The sequence below is a fragment of the Bison bison genome, unplaced genomic scaffold (assembly GCF_000754665.1).
Source record: "Bison bison bison isolate TAMUID 2011002044 unplaced genomic scaffold, Bison_UMD1.0 scf7180017860427, whole genome shotgun sequence".
NCBI classification, from domain to species: Eukaryota; Metazoa; Chordata; class Mammalia; order Artiodactyla; family Bovidae; genus Bison; species Bison bison.
In genome coordinates, this window is record NW_011490999.1 from 31,265 (window position 1) to 47,635 (window position 16,371).

Sequence of the window (16,371 nt, forward strand, 5' to 3'; positions counted from 1 at the left end):
ATTTTATTTAATTTTTTTTTTTACAATAGGTCCTGTAGGTTATCTATTTTATTTTTTTAAATATTTATTTATTTGGCTGCTCAGGATCTTAGTTGTGGCATGTGGGATCTAGTTCCCTGACCAGAAACTGAACCTGGGCCCCCTGCACTGGCAGCACTGAGTCCTAGCTGCTAGACACCACCAGGGAAGTCCAGTTATCTATTTTAAACATAGCAGTGTATGCATGTCCTTGTCTACCAGGTGGCTCAGTGGTAAAGAATCTGCCTGCAATGCAGGAGACCCCAGTTTGATCTCTGGGTAGAGAAAATCCCCGGAGAAGGGAATGGCAACCCACTCCAGTATTCTTGCCAGGAGAATCTCATGGACGGAGGAGCATGATGGGCTACAGTCCATGGGTTCAGAAAGAATCAGACGTGACTTAGCATGTGTATGGGAAGTTGGAAGACTCTGGGCTCGCTGCAATCATTCCTTTGATGTGCACCTCAGCTCCCTGGGACCAGGATCCTGTTTTCACGTCCTGAGTTTCCTCAGGGCTCACCGTGGGGAGTGGGTGCAGTCTGATGGCTGCTGGACGGCAGCTGTTCCTTCCTGAGTTCCCTCGGGGCTCACCAGCTCACCTTTGGCTGTACCTGCAACCGCTGATGCCTGTGACATCCTTTGTTTACTGATCCGACAGGCAGTATTCCATTTATCCATCTCCTGGGTGCTAAAGTTCTATTCTAGAGGATTTATGTATTTTTCCAGGACTGCAAAAAAAAAAAAAAAAAAAAGGCATACACTGATTCTTATCTTTCACAGGAAGAAGAAACAAAGCAATGGAGTGGACATGATGAGAAGACTGGAGGGCCCAGTGGTGAACAAGGACATCCTGAAGATGGTCCAGGACTGGAAAGATGAGTTCTGTGATCAGGCCGCAGGGATGGTTTGATCTCGTGACCCCAGCCCCCTGCCCTGGATATAGTTGTGGTTTTTTTTCCTGATGAAAATCGGGAATCGGTTGCCTTGTCTGTGGGCCATTCTGAGTCTGGGATGGCGCAGTTAGTTCCAGGAGATGCTACGGAGCATGACCTGCAAACAGCCCCCTGGGAGATACTGAAGGTTGTGTGTCCAGCAGAGATTAGTTCATGGAATTGGGGTCACCATGGTATGGAACATTACAGCTCACGTCTAATCCTGGCTTCCAGATGTCTTTGAATATGTCCTGTTAACAGTGTCACAGACTCACCTACTGGGGTATTGCAAGAATTGAATTAAAAATGTGCATGAAAGCAATTAGAAAATGTTTCGAGTATTTATTTATAAATAGACTTGCAAGTCAACTGTTACAAAGGAAGACATCTTGCTTTGAAAGAGGGTTCAGATCTAGAGAGCGTCCTACTGAGTGGAGTCAGTCAGGAAGAGAAGGAGAAAGATCATGTGACATCCCTTGTGTGTGGAACGAAAAGAGATAATACCGATGGTCTGACTTACCAAACAGAGACTCACAGACTTAGAGGACAGAATTATGGTTGCCCTGGGGGCCGGGTGGGGGGAGGGACATGCACACAGTGCTGTATCTAAAATGGATAACCAAGAAGACCCACTGACAGCACAGGGAACTCTGCTCAGTGTTAGGAGGCAGCCTGGGTGGGAGGGGAGTTTGGGGGAGAATGGATACATGTATATGTATGGCTGAGTCCTTTTGCTGTTCATCTGAAAATATCATAACGTTGTTAACTAGCTATACCCCATACAAAATAAAAAGCTTAAAGTTTCGGGGGAGAAACATCCCAGGAAGATAACATAGCAAGCAATGGAAAAGGGAAATTACCTCATGTTTAAGGAACTCTTTTTAAAAGGTGAAAGGTGGACCTCCCAGGTGGCTGGGTGGTAAAGAGTCCCCCTGCCGATCAGGAGACAGGGGTTCAATCCCTGGTCCATTAAGATTCCACGTGTTCGATGCACGATACTGGATGCTTGGGGCTAGTGCACTGGGACGACCCAGAGGGATGGTATGGGGAGGGAGGAGGAAGGAGGGTTCAGGGTGGGGAACACATGTATACCTGTGGCGGATTCATTTTGATATTTGGCAAAACTAATACAATTATGTAAAGTTTAAAAATAAAATAAAATAAAATAAAAAAAGATTCCATGTGTTGTGCAGCAACTAAGCCAGTGAGCTGAAAACAACAACAAAAAAAGTGAAGTGTGACTCTCAACTTTTTAAAGGAGGTTAGTCCATTAATAGAGTAAAGCAAAGGGGATTTCTCTGTGACTTACACTAGGATGGGCCTGGGCCCAGACTGGGGGTCTAGAGAGTGGTTTCCTCAATTCTGCCTCCCCAGTTATCATCCTAGGGCCTTGAGCAGTTGTACAAGGTGCACGTGGCTTCCGGTGCAACCTCCTGGAGGGACTGCACCGCCCAGAACAGACTTTGCTCTGGTGTTTTCCAGCCACCCTGCTTGTAGGACCTCAGCTCCCCGAGCAGAGACTGAGCCCTGGGCTCTTGGCAGTGAAAGCGTGGAGTCCTACCCCTGGATCAGCTGGGAGTTCCCCAGACTATGGGCTTTTGGGGTTCTAGCCATCTAGCCCAGGACTCCCCTGGGGGTCCAGTGGTAAGGAATCCAGCTGCAGTACAGGAGACGAGGGTTTAATCCCTGGGTGGGGAAGATCCTCTGGAGAAGGGAATGGCAACCTGCTCCAGTATCCTTGCCTGGAGAATCCCATGGACAGAGGAGCCTGGCGGGCTACAGTCCGTGGAGTTGGACACAAGGGAGCATAGTACAGCTAACTAGCACACAACTAGTTAAAAGTTAGGACAGCGTTTAGAACTCAAAGACCTCGAAAGCAGTCATATAGTCATTTTCTTTGTGTTAGCATGAGTTCATGTGCCCAACGCACAGGGAAGCGAAACAAACTGAAACGTCGCAGTTTGGAGCAGAGGAAGGTTTACTGCAGGGCCAGTCAATGGGACGAGTGGTCCATGCCCTAAAAAACCCTGAGGTCCCCAAAGGGTTTTGGCAAACCATTTTTAAAAGCTAGGTGGAAGACGATACTTTAAGTTAGAAAAACATGGTGTACTAATGCATATACCCCGATGCTGGGAAAGATTGAGGACAGGAGGAGAAGAGGGCAGCAGAGGATGAGAAGGTTGGACGGCATCACTGACTCAATGGTCATGAGTTTGAGTTAACTCTGGGAGTTGGTGATGGACAGGGAGGCCTGGCGTGCTGCAGCCCACGGGGTCGCAAAGAGTCAGACATGACTGCGCGACTGAAGAACAACAACGCATATATATGGAATCTAGAAAAATGGTACAGGTGAGCCTATTTGCAGGGCAGGAATAGATGCAGACAAAGAACAGACTTGTGGACACAGCAGGGGTAGGAGGGGGCGAGAAGAACTGAGAGCTGCATGGACACTTACACCCTTTACCATGAGCACAACGGAGAACCAGTGGGAAGCTGCAGCGTGATGCAGGGTCAGCCGGTGCTGTGACGAAATATAAATGCACATGATTCTATAACATATATACGTCAATAAATAAATGTGGGAGAATAGCCAAGTCTTCCACATGGAATTCCAACCTAGCGACTAAACAATGCAACAGCCCGGCCCCATCCTGTCTTAAGTGAAATGAGTGTGGCCTGAGGCTCAGGGATTTTAAACGTTCCTCCAAGTGATTCCAACCTGCAGAGAAATTTGGGAATTACTGGGGTGGGACACATCACTACTGTGGTAAAGGTTCTGCAATATATGTGCATGAAATGAACACATTATACACCTTAAACCTACGCAGGGTTGATGATTCTCTTAATAAAGCTGGGGAAAAAAAGAAAGAAACGCTTTGGGAGAGAACCATTCACGTGGAGACTCAAGGCACAAAATAGCTGGTCTTACTATTAACTGAGACGGGCATTTTTTTAATTTGTATTTTTTATACAATTTTCAAAGGTCCCACTTAATTTACAGTTATTACAAAACACTGGCTATAAATTCCCTGTGCTGTGCACAACATCCCTGTAACCCACCATCTGATATCCCCCCACCCCTGAATTGACCCTCTGCACCTGCTGCTGGTAACCAGTGCCTTATTCTCCATGTGTGTCTGCCTCTCTTTTGTGACACTGATTAGTTTGTTGCCTTTTTGGATTCCAGACATCAGTGGTGAAATACAGTGTTTGTCTCTCTCTGTCTGACTTATTTCACTTTAGTACGTGTGATGCTTAGTGGCTCAGTCATATCTGACTCTGTGACTCAATGGACTGGAGCCCGCCAGGCTCCTCTGCCCATGGGATTCTCCAGGCAAGAATACTGAAGGGGGTTGCCATGCCCTCCTCCAGGGGATCTTCCCGACCCAGGGATTAAACCCAGGTCTCCCACATTGCAGGCGGATTCTTTACTGTCTGAGCCACCAGGGAAGCCCAAGAATACCAGAGTGGGTAGCCTATCCCTTCTCCAGAGGAACTTCCTGACCCAGGAATTGAACCAGGGTCTCCAGGATTGCAGGCAGATCCTTTACCAGCTGAGCTACCAGGGAAGCCCTCACTTCAGCATACTACCCTCCAGTTCTAACCATGTTGCTGCACATGGCAGATTTTGCTCTTTTTTCTGCCTGAGTAATTCTCCATTGTATAAACGCACCACATCTTTATCCACGCGTCTGTTGGTGGACACGGAGGTTGTTTGCATACCTTGGCTATTGCGGCTGCTGCTGCTATGACCATAGAGGTGCAGGTATCTTTCCAAATGAGAGCTTCTATGGTTATCCAGATACATACCCAAGAGTGGACCTGTTGGGTCATATGGTAGTTTTATTTTTATGTACTTCTTCTTTTTTTCTCTTGCTCATTTTTTAAATTATGAAAGTATGATAACATATTTACAGGAGACTGGGGAAAAATAGAACAGAGTTACATATAGTTCCACTATACATTACAATTATGTTTAGGTAGATACATTAATATTTTTGAAGTTTCAATGTCAAAGGAGTTTTTAGAGAAACCTCCATAATGCTTGCCACAGTGACTGCACCAATTTACATTCAAATTACATCAAATTACATTCCTAGCCAACATTTCTTATTTGTGTTCTTTTTGATGACAGCTATTGAGACAGGTGTCGGGTGAGATCTCACTGTGGTTTTGATTTGCATCTCCTTTATTAGCGATGTTGAACACAGGTGCACTTTAGAACACTGGAGAAGAATTGTTTGATAACAAGCAGGTGCATATACCACGGGGCTTCCCAAGTGGTGCTAGTGGTAAAGAACCCGCCTGCAAATGCAGGAAACGCAGGACACGTGGGTTTGATCCTTGGGTTGGGAGGATCCCCTGGGCGAGGGCCTAGCAACCCACTCCAGAGTTCTTGCCTGGAGAATCCCATGGACAGAGGAGCCTGGCAGGCTACAGTCCATGGGGTCACAAAGAGTGAGACACGATTGAGGGACAGAGCACGTAAATACTATGAATTCACAGGAATCCAGATAAGAGGGTGTTATGGAGAAAGTCAACTGAACAAGCAACAGCAGCATCCTTAGAGAGTGGTCAGCAAGTGCCAACCCACACACATACACCCACACCCCGTTGCTCTGGGCCAGCCAGGTGAGGGCTGTACTGACCCGCGGGTCTTCAGCACAGGTGAACTAAGGCCGACAGAGCATCCTCACCTGACAGGTGGGAAGGGGCGGGGCAAGCAGGTGCAGAGAGCCGCTGCTCCCCGTCTACCCTGGGTGTGCCCACGCGGAGCGTAGCAGCCAATAGACGGCAAGAACGTCACCACACGGATCCCCCCAAAGGCCCGTCATCACCGCTTGCCGGTGGGATCCCGTCCTAGAGGTGAGGAGTCAGGGTGGTGGGCGTTTCCTCCTGCCTTCTCCCTGGAATCTTTCTCTCCCTGTTTTTCTCCCTTCCTGGTTGGAACCTACTCGCTGAGCCCTATTCTCTGCTCCCAGTCTCTCCAGTTAGACTCGTCAGAGCCCAGGGACCAAAGAAACCCTCAGAGAGAAGGAGGTATGTCCCATTGCTCTGCTTTGATGAAAAAGTCCACCCACAAAACACATCTGTTTGGCATATTTGGGTACATCTCTCAGCTCTTCCCAACCTCTAGGTCTGAAGTTGTTGTTTAGCCACTGAGTTTTATCTGACTCTTTGCAAACCCTATGGACTGTAGCCCACCAGGCTTCTCTGTCCATGGGATTCTCCAGACAAGACTACTGCAGTGGGTTGAGTTTCCTCTTCCAGGGGATCTTCCTGACCCAGAGATCAAACCTGGGTCTCCTGCATTGGCAGGCGGATTCTTTACCACTGCGCCACCTGGTAAGCCCCTTGGTCTAAAGTAGAGGATGAACTTGGGGTGCTCTGACTTGAACGTCAGGACCAACTGATGTGTGTCTGTATCTTAAAGGAGTCTGGGGGTGTTACTCACCGTGGCTTACAGTCATCAAAGCGCTCTGCGACACCCTACAGTCCTGAGGGTGCTCTTTGTCACGGGAGGAAACCGAGTTACTGAGGGAAACGCCTTTGCCTGGGACACCAAGACTCGATATTCAAATGGGGTCTGATTTCAGGCCCTGTAATCCTAACAGCTTCTGTAGGATCACTCAAGACCCCCGTGCAGCAAATGAACTTATCTACAAAACGAACGCACGGACGTAGAAAACTGTTTCTCCAGTTGCTGCCCGAGGGCTCTGAGTGGAAGCTAGTCTCTCGCTGCAGAGCAGGGGCTCAGGGCACTCAAGTGTCAGGAGCTGAGGCTCCTGGGCCCTGGAGCTCTGCTGCATGGGCTCAGCTGCCCTCGGCATGGGGGACCCTCCTGGGATCAAACCCGTGTCCCCGGCATTGGCGGGAAGACTCTTAGCCACTGTATTCCCAGGGAAGTCCTCAGAATACCTTTATACCAAAAGTCTTTACTGTGTGTGTGTAACTGGATGTTATATTAACAAGTGCAACCGGAAAGAACTCATCTGAAAACCCTGTGACTGATTTTCAGTAAGTGACGGTAACCTATTGGCCAATTCCATTAAGCCTAGCCTGTTAGCCAGGACCACTCACTGGCAAGTGTTTTCAATCTTCCTCTATGACCTCCCCCAGGGCTCAGCAGGTAAGGAATCTGCCTGCAATGCAGGAGACCCGGGTTCGATCTCTGGGTCGGAAAGATGCCCTGGAGGAGGGCATGGCAACCCACTCCAGTATTCTTGCCTGGAGAATCCCACGCACAGAGAAGCCTAGTGGTCTACAGTCCATGGGGTCGCAAAGAGTCAGACAGCACTGAGCAACTAACTCTTCACTCTTCTAACAGGTCCCATTGGCTTCGTTTACCAAAGACTACTTTTCCATTCCACCTGAGCTCTCAGCCTTGCATCAAGATGAGAGAAGCCAAAATAGCCCCCTTCTCCAATTACGGACTGCAGTGGTGTTTCGAGCAGCTGGGCAAAGAGGAGTTCCAGACATTTAAGGCCCTCCTGAAGGAGCATGCGTCAGAATCAGCAGCGTGCTCCTTCCCTCTGGTCCAGGTGGACAGGGCTGATGCGGAGTCCCTCGCCTCCCTCCTGCATGAGCATTGCAGAGCATCTCTCGCCTGGAAGACATCCACTGACATCTTTGAAAAGATGAGCCTGTCGGCACTGTCTGAGATGGCAAGGGACGAGATGAAAAGTGAGTGAGATTGGGGCAGACCTCGGGGGTAGGGGAAACAGGGGGTGACCTCAAGTTCCCAGGGGATGGGGAATGTAACGTTGGGGGTGGGAGGGTGTCCATCTCTACAGCGGGACTCTGAACTAGGAGAACTCACTCACTCACTGCTCAACCTGCCTCGCTGGAAACCCAAGTCATCTCCAGCCCGTGAAACAGTGAAGGAGAAGACAGGTCTGCCTGGTGGGCTGAAGGTAGCAGACGGCACGTGGAGTCAAAAGTGCCACGCCAGAGCTCTGGTGGCCCCACATGTGTGACTTCTGGCAAAGTCTCTCCTCCTCTACATCCAGGGGACGGTATTTGTGCTGCGTCTACGTGCTGTTGCCAAGGTCCAATGAGAAAGTGAATCTTCATCTTGTTTCTCCTCATTAATTTTCTGTCCGGAAGATCTGTCCTCCGGTGAGAGTGGGGTCCTAAAGCCCCCCACTACTCTCTTGTCGCCGTCAATTCCCCTTTAACAGCGGCCAGCATCGGCCTCGTGCACTGAGGTGCTGCTTTGTTGGGTGCGTGTATCTTTGTAATTGTTACATCATCTTGGATAGATCCCTCAGTCATTATGTAGTGGCCTTCCTTGTCTCTTGTGAATGTGCTTGGTCCTGTCTGACTCTTCGCAACCCCATGGACTTGTAGCCTGCCATGTTCCTCTGTCCATCTTCCTGGAATTTTCCGCCGTTTCCTCCTCCAGGGGCTCTTCCTGACCCAGGGATCAAAGCCAAGTCTCTCATATCTCCTGCATTGGCAGGTGGATTCTTTACCACTAGCGCCACCTGGGAAGTGCCTTCAGTTCAGTTCAGTTCAGTCGCTCAGTCGTGTCCAACTCTTTTCGACCCCATGAATCGCAGCACACCAGGGCTCCCTGTCCATCACCATCTCCTTATTTTTAAAGACTATTTTATCTAATATGAGTATTGCTACTCCTGCTTCTTTTGACTTCCATTTGCATGGAATATCTTTTTCCAGCCCTTCACTTTCAGTCTGTGTGTGTCCCTAGGTCTGAGGCATTTCGGTTTGTTTGTTTTCAAGAACAGTAACAGCTGTAGAACGGGTGTCTCCCTTATTTCTTGCCTTAGATTTAGAGACTAAGGTTCAAGGAACTTCTCTAAGGATTGCCCTCCCTCAGAATGTTGGTAGCCATATTCTAGCAATGTACTTACATCAAGTTCTGTGGTTATCTTAAGGTATTTCGGAGAAAGGTAGTAGAAAAAAAAATAATAGCTCTCCTTTATCAGGAGGAATTCTCTCCTTCAACTGTGGACAAAAACTTAGAGTCCCAAGTGTGAGCAGCCAGATTGGCTCTAAAGACTTACAGGTATTACACACCCAGATGTTGCTCATCTGTTGTGTCCATAAAGAGCTTGAACAGAAGCTCTTCCTTCTGAGAATCAAAAAAAAATCCCTGGATGGAAAACATGTTACTGTTATTCATAGGAAATTGTTGTTGTTGTTCAGCTGCTCAGTCATGTCTGAGTTTGCGACCCCATGGACTGCGCACGCCAGGCCTCCCTGTCCATCACCAAGTCCTGGAGCTTACTCAAACTCATGTCCACTGAGCCAGTGATGCCATCCAACCTTCTCATCCTCTGTTGTCCCCTTCTCCTCCTGCCTTCAATCTTTCCCAGCATCAGGGTCTTTTCCAGTGAGTCAGCTCTTTGCATCAGGTGGCCAAAGTATTGGAGCTTCAGCATCAGTCATTCTAATGACTAGTCAGGGTTGATTTCCTTTACAATTGACTGGTTGGATCTCCTTGCAGTCCAAGGGCCTCTCGAGTATCTTCTCCAACACCACAGTTCAAAAGCATCAATTCTTCAGCACTCAGATCTGTTTATAGTCCAGATCTCCCATCCATACATGACTACTGGAAAAACCATAGCTCTGACTGTAAGGACCTTAGCCAGCAAAGTGAAATCTCTGCTTTTTAATACACTGTCTAGGTTTGTCATAGCTTTCCTTCCAAGGAGCAAGGGTCTTGTAATTTCATGGCTGCAGTCACTGTTTGGAGCCCAGGATAATAAAATCTGTCACTGTAGGAAATGAAGGTTATAAAATCAAAATAAGACTGGATGTTTACTGATCAGTATCCCCAGCCGAGCCACCATGTTGAGACTGTCACGGGCCCTGCGTCTCCATTTTCCTCGCTGCAGACGAATTGGGGAATAAACTGTGAGATGCTGAGACGAGTGTGGGTTCCCTTCAGTATTTTGGGCTGGAGATGTTTTCACCCCTGATGAGGGTAGCTGCCATGACGTTATTGAGACACCGTCTCAACTGTTCTTGATTGCAGAGTATCTACTGGCTGAAATATCAGAAGATTCTGCACCAACAAAGACTGACCAAGGTCCAAGCATGAAAGAAGTGCCAGGTTAGTTGGGGATCGCGGGGAGGGACGAAGTGGTGGAAACATGGATGTGTGTGAATTATGCTGCTCTTAACATTTATATACAAGGATGTGATCATGGGAAAAAAAATTTTTTTGATATGGATCATTTTTAAAGTCTGTATTGAACTTGTTGCAATATTGTTTCTGTTTTATATTTTTGTTTTTGTTGGCCCTGAGGCATGTGAGATTTTAGGCCCTTGACCAGGGGTCAAACCCACAACCCCTGAATTAGAAGGTGAAGTCTTGACCACCGCACCACCTTGGAAGTCCTGGTGGTGATATCTAAGATATTAGTGGGACTTCCCAGGTGGCTCAGTAGTAAAGAATCTACCTGGCAATGCAGGAAACCCAGGTTTGATCCCGGGATCAGGAAGATGCCCTGGAGGAGGAAATGGCAACAGGGACTGTAGCCTGCCAGGGTCCTCAGTCCATGGGGATTCTCTAGGCAAGAATACTGGAGTGGGGTGTCATTTCCTCCCCCAGGGGATCTTCCCAACCCAGCGATTGAACCCTCATCTCCAGCGTCTTCTGCATTGTAGGCAGATTCTTTACCACAAAGATACAGTGGCAAGCAGCAAAGTCTCTGGCACCGCCCATGGTGGGGAGACAAACTTGTAAAGCGTCAGGTGTGACGTGCGGGAAAGAGAGGTCCAGTTAAAGGGACACAGCTCTATTTCCCAGGACATCCATCCGCTCTGAGGCAGTGATCTTAGGGACAGAGATCCTTATACGCACATTGCTAGGAAGAAAGGAAAGCGCCCCAGAGGCAGGCTGGCTGTCTTCGCAGCGACTAAGTCTGTGGTCTTTGTTTTGCGTCTTTGCTTGTTTCTCGCTAAAACTGTGACTCTCTTCACACCCAGTCCCATTCTTCCCCTCTCTTCCGTCCCATGCAGGCCCCAGAGAGGACCCACAGGACTCGCGGGACTACAGGATCCACGTGATGACGACATTCTCCACCAGGCTGGACACACCCCAGCGCTTTGAAGAATTTGCCTCCGAGTGTCCGGACGCGCACGCGCTATCCGGGGCATTTAACCCAGACCCCTCGGGGGGATTCCGGCCTCTCACGGTGGTTCTGCACGGACCCCCGGGGGTTGGTAAGTCCTCGCTGGCCCGGAGGCTCCTGCTGTTCTGGGCGCAAGGCGACCTCTACAAGGGCTTGTTCTCCTACGTCTTCCTTCTCCGCGCCAGAGACCTCCAGGGGTCCAGGGAGACCAGCTTTGTGGAGCTCATCTCCAGGGAGTGGCCGGACGCCCCGGTCCCGGTGGAGAAGGTCCTGTCCCAGCCCGAAAGGCTCTTGATTGTGGTAGATGGACTCGAAGAGCTGGAGCTCACCTTCAGAGACCAGGACTCCAGCCTCCTGGCCGACTGGGCGGAGAGGCAGCCCGCAGCCGTCCTGGCGCACAGCCTGCTGAAGAAAGTCCTGCTCCCCGAGTGCGCCCTCCTCCTCACCGTCCAGGACGCGGGATTGCAGAGGCTCCAAGCCCTGCTCCAGTCTCCCCGTTACCTATGGGTCGGGGGCCTCTCAGTGGAAAACAGGATGCAGTTGCTCCTCGGTGGCGGGAAGCACTGCGGTCATAAGACATGCGCCTGGCACGCGGGGGCCGACCACCAGGAGGTGCTTGACAAGTGTCAGGTGCCCGTGGTGTGCGCCCTGGTCCGTGAGGCCCTCGAGCTGCAGGGGGAGCCGGGGAAAGGCCTTCCCGTCCCCGGCCACACCCTCACGGGCTTGTACGCCGCCTTCGTGTTCCAGCGGCTGGCTCCCAAAGATGCAGGCTGGCGCGCGCTGAGCGGGGAGGAACGCGGTGCCCTGAAGGGCTTGTGCCGGCTGGCAGTGGACGGCGTGTGGAACGCGAAGTTCGTGTTTGATGGCGACGACCTGGGCGTCCACGGGCTGCAGGGGCCCGAGCTCTCCGCCCTGCAGCAGGCGAGCATCCTTCTCCCTGACGGCCACTGCGGAAGGGGCCACGCATTCTCCCACCTCAGCCTCCAGGAGTTCTTTGCGGCCTTGTTCTACGTCCTGCGAGGCGTCGAGGGAGACGGGGAGGGCTACCCGCTGTTCCCCCAGAGCACAAAGAGTCTGACGGAGCTCAGGCATATTGACCTCAACGTTCAGCTGGTCCAGATGAAGAGATTCCTATTTGGCCTTGTGAGCAAGGAGGTGATGCGGGCCCTGGAAACCCTCCTAGGCTGTCCCGTCGCCCCCGTGGCTAAGCAGCAACTTCTGCACTGGATCTGCCTGCTGGGTCAGCACCCTGCTGCCGCCGCCTCCCCAGACTTGCTCGAGGCCTTCTACTGCCTTTTCGAGACACAGGACGACGAGTTTGTTCGCTTGGCCTTGAACGGCTTCCAAGAAGTGTGGCTGCAGTTGAACCGGCCAATGGACTTAACGGTGTCTTCCTTCTGTCTCCGGCGTTGCCAGCATTTACGGAAAGTTCGACTGGATGTCAGAGGGACCCCAAAGGATGAATTTGCTGAGGCATGGTCCGGGGCTCCCCAAGGGTGAGTGCCCCACCTCTGCCGTTCCCGTTCTTGTGTTTCTTTCCAACACAAGAGAGGTATAACTGAGCAAAATTGCACGCATGTAAGGTGTATGACTTGGTGTTTTGATGTACCTGAAATGATCACCGTCAGGCTAGTCAGCACACCCATCGCCTCATATAGGTACCATTTTCTTTGTGTGTGAAAACACCTAAAGACTATCCCCCTGGGTGTGCATCACTGTGTTAACACATTAGAGCCCCAGAATGCACTCATCCTGATAGCTGCAACTTTATACCCTTTGGCCAACATCTCCCAGTTCCCCACCCCAAGGCCAGGCAACCACCGCTCCACGCCCGGCTTCCGTGAATTTGACTGCTTTAGAATCTAAGTGAGACCGGACACGTCTCTCTGTGACTGGCTTATTTCACTTGGCACAGTGTCCTCTAGCTGACCGCTGTTCTGGCCAATGGCAGTGCTTCCTTCTTTTTCAAGGCTGGATAATATTCCATTGTATGTGTGTACACCACATTTTCTCTTTGTATGTATTTATTTGTAGTTGGAGGCTAATTGCTTCATAGTGTTGTGTTGGTCTCTGCCACACATCCACGTGAATCAGCCACAGGTATACATGTGTCCCCCGCTCTTGAACCTCCCTCCCTGCCACCCCATCCCAGCACTCTAGGTCATCACAGCACCGAGCTGAGCTCCTTGTGTCATATGGCAAATTCCCATCAGCTGTCTGTTTAACATATGATAATGTACCTGTCTCAAGGCTACTCTCTCGATTGATCCCAGCCTCTCCGTCCCCCGCTGTGTCCACAAGTCGGTTCTCTAGGTCTGTCTCTCTTCCTGCCCTGCAAGTAGATGCGTCAGTACCATCTTTCTAGATTCCATATATATGTGTTAATATGCAAAATTTATTCGTGTCTTTCTGACTTACTTCACTCTGTATATAATAGGCTCTAGGTTTATCTATGTCATTAGAACTCACTCAGTTTCTTTCCTTTTTGTGGCTGAGTATATCCCACTGAGTATATATGTAACACAACTTCTTCATCCACTCCGCTATCGGTGGACATCTAGGTTGCTCCCATGTCCTGGCTGTTGTAAACAGCGCTGCAGTGGACACTGGGGCACACACACCAGTTTCTTTATCCACTGATGGACACTTAGGTTGTTTCTGTATCTTGACTGTTGTGAATAATGTACAAATACCTCTCTGGGACCCTGGTTCCAATTCTCTTGGACACATCCCCAAAAGTGGGATTTCTGGATCATATGGTAGAGGATGAGATGGCTGGATGGCATCACCGACTCAGTGGACATGAACTTGGGCAAACTCTGGGAAGTAGTGCAGGACAGGGCATGCTCCAGTCCATAGTCACAAAGAGTCGGACATGACTTGGTGACTGAGCAACAGCAAATGGTAGTTCTATTTTTAATTTTGGGGGGGACATTCCATACCGTTTTCCATAGTGACTACACTTTGACGTTCAAGAGGGAGCTAGAATTCAAGCACAAATCTTACTTAGAGCTGGCGGTATGCCCTGTGGGTACAGAAGTGTTCTGGAAGCAGTTTGGTTCTGACAACACTTCTCCAGACCATGAGATCAGATCCACTCAGAGCCTCTGAGACCCTCCCCCATCCTAACAGCCTGACTTCTCTCCTCGGGCGTGGATGGGGCAGTTGCTCATGTCAGAATCCATCCTGTGTGAACAAATGTTTGTTTCCTTCTCCACAATAGGCTGAAGATCAAGACCCTTGATGAGCACTGGGAAGACCTCTGCTCCGTGCTCAGCACGCACCCAAACCTACGACAGCTCGACCTGAGTGGCAGCGTCTTGAGCAAGGAGGCCATGAAAACCCTGTGTGTCAAGCTGCGGCAGCCAGCCTGTAAAATACAGAATCTGATGTGAGGCTTCCCAGACCCCGTACATCCCTTTGTGTGGCTGTGTCATGGCTCTCCTCTCCTACCTACTGATCTATAGAGTGTATTTGCAGGGAATAAGGGCTGTGGAAGGTATAGCAACCAAGTTCCCAAAAGTATAGGTGGGGAATGACTAAGGATCTTGTGAAGGGATTACTAAGGTGGGTTCATTTACTCAGGGTTTTGAAGGATGAATAGGAGTTGCTTAGTTGGAGCAGGAAGTGAGGAAGGTTCATTTTAGTACTGTATTCATTGATACCATAAATTTACATTGTCTGTCTGATGAATCATGTGTCAGTACCTCATCAATGTTATATACAAAACACTTTAGATGTCATATGTATAACTACATATGTGTCTATACATATGTGTAACACTGGACATCAAAAATGAAAATACAATGTAAAAAATCATACATGTATTTATACACATAATGATTCACGCATTGATAATGAAGAAGCATCAATAAGGTTGCTTTATGGATTCCTGGGTAGGAAAGATCCCCTGGAGAAGGAAATGGCAACCCACTCCAGTATTCTTGCCTGGAGAATCCCATGCACAGAGGAGCCTGGCGGGCTACAGTCCATAGAGTCACAAAGAGTCAGACACAACTTTGCGACTAAGCCGCAACAACAACGCGGTAGCCCTGCCTGGACACTGATGAATGAATCATTGCAAACTTTTACGGCATCCACATTACGGTCATAATCATAATACAATATTATATTGTACATAATACAATAAACATAATACAACATTGCTATATTTAAGAAAAACACTTACCTTTAATGATTGGCTGACAGGCTGTTTCTCTGGTTATAAGAGAGAAGAGCATTCTGTACACTAATGTAATTCTTTGAAAGCAAAGTTCTAAAATAGTAAGAAAACAAACACATCATTGATTTTATGCTGAATACCACTCACCTCATTCCTGTGTAGGGATAGGCGGTCCACATCAATGCCAGTTTTGCATACGATGGTCTACATGTGTGTTTTTATATTTATTGAAAAAAACCCAACATACACGAGAACTCGTATAGTTTAAACCCGTGTTGTTTGAGGAGCAACTGTAACTGCAAATAATGAAAGATCAGAGTCGAAATGGGAACAGAGTGAGAAGGAAAGATGAGGGTACAACGAAACCTCTCCCGGTAGTCCTAACTCACGTTCCCTTTTCCCGTCTGTAGATTTAAAGGGGCCCGGGTTACCCCTGGTCTCCGTCACCTCTGGATGACTCTGATTATCAACCGGAACATCACGCGCCTGGACCTGATGGGCTGCCGCCTGAGAGAGGAGGACGTGCAGACGGCGTGCGAGGCCCTCAGGCACCCACAGTGTGCGCTGGAGTCTCTAAGGCGAGTCGCGCGCTGGGCATGCTTTCTGCTGCTTGGATTTCAGGGCGTCACTGCTTTTACTCTTTATTTGAAATAAGCTTTCGCAGAAAGCTGCCGAGGTCGTACAAAGGTTTGGGAGTCTGGGGCTGGTTGGCCAGGATGAGTGCACGGCCGTGTGTATGTAATAAACGCCGCCAAACCGGACACCGAGAGAGGGCGCAGATGGTGTCACGCGTACGTCACAATAAACGTAACTTCCGGGGCCTCCCCCGGTGGTGCCGCAGCTAAGACTGTGTGCTCGCAATGCAGGGCGCCCAGGTTCGATCCCTGGCCAGGGAACGAGACGCCGCGAGCCGCCACTAAAAACCCAGTGTGCCTGCAGCACACGGAACTCTGCTCAGGGTTCTGCGGCAGCCTGGACAGGAGCGGGGTTTGGGGCAGAGTCGGACTGACTGAGCCACACACCCACGCAGGCCCACACCCACGCACACCCACACACACACACCCACGCAGGCCCACACACACCCCACACCCACGCAGGCCCACACACACCCCACACCCACGCAGGCCCACACACA

The 16,371-nt window shown here is 49.7% G+C and overlaps 2 protein-coding genes across 2 annotated transcripts in view; both read left to right on the forward strand.

Moving 5' to 3' along the window:
- The window catches only part of NLRP8 (NLR family, pyrin domain containing 8), a 17,951-nt gene extending 17,309 nt beyond the window's left edge, over window positions 1–642 (forward strand). Inside the window, exon 12 of the mRNA XM_010832146.1 lies at window positions 613–642. Within this exon, the coding sequence (XP_010830448.1) occupies window positions 613–642 (30 nt within the window). The remainder of the gene's footprint in view (window positions 1–612) is intronic.
- Window positions 643–7,315: 6,673 nt separating this feature from the next.
- The window catches only part of NLRP5 (NLR family, pyrin domain containing 5), a 15,557-nt gene continuing 6,501 nt past the window's right edge, over window positions 7,316–16,371 (forward strand). The window contains exons 1-5 of the mRNA XM_010832145.1: window positions 7,316–7,634; window positions 9,952–10,029; window positions 10,941–12,549; window positions 14,277–14,444; window positions 15,647–15,814. Coding sequence (XP_010830447.1) covers window positions 7,346–7,634; window positions 9,952–10,029; window positions 10,941–12,549; window positions 14,277–14,444; window positions 15,647–15,814 — 2,312 coding nt within the window. The 5' untranslated portion in view covers window positions 7,316–7,345. The remainder of the gene's footprint in view (window positions 7,635–9,951; window positions 10,030–10,940; window positions 12,550–14,276; window positions 14,445–15,646; window positions 15,815–16,371) is intronic.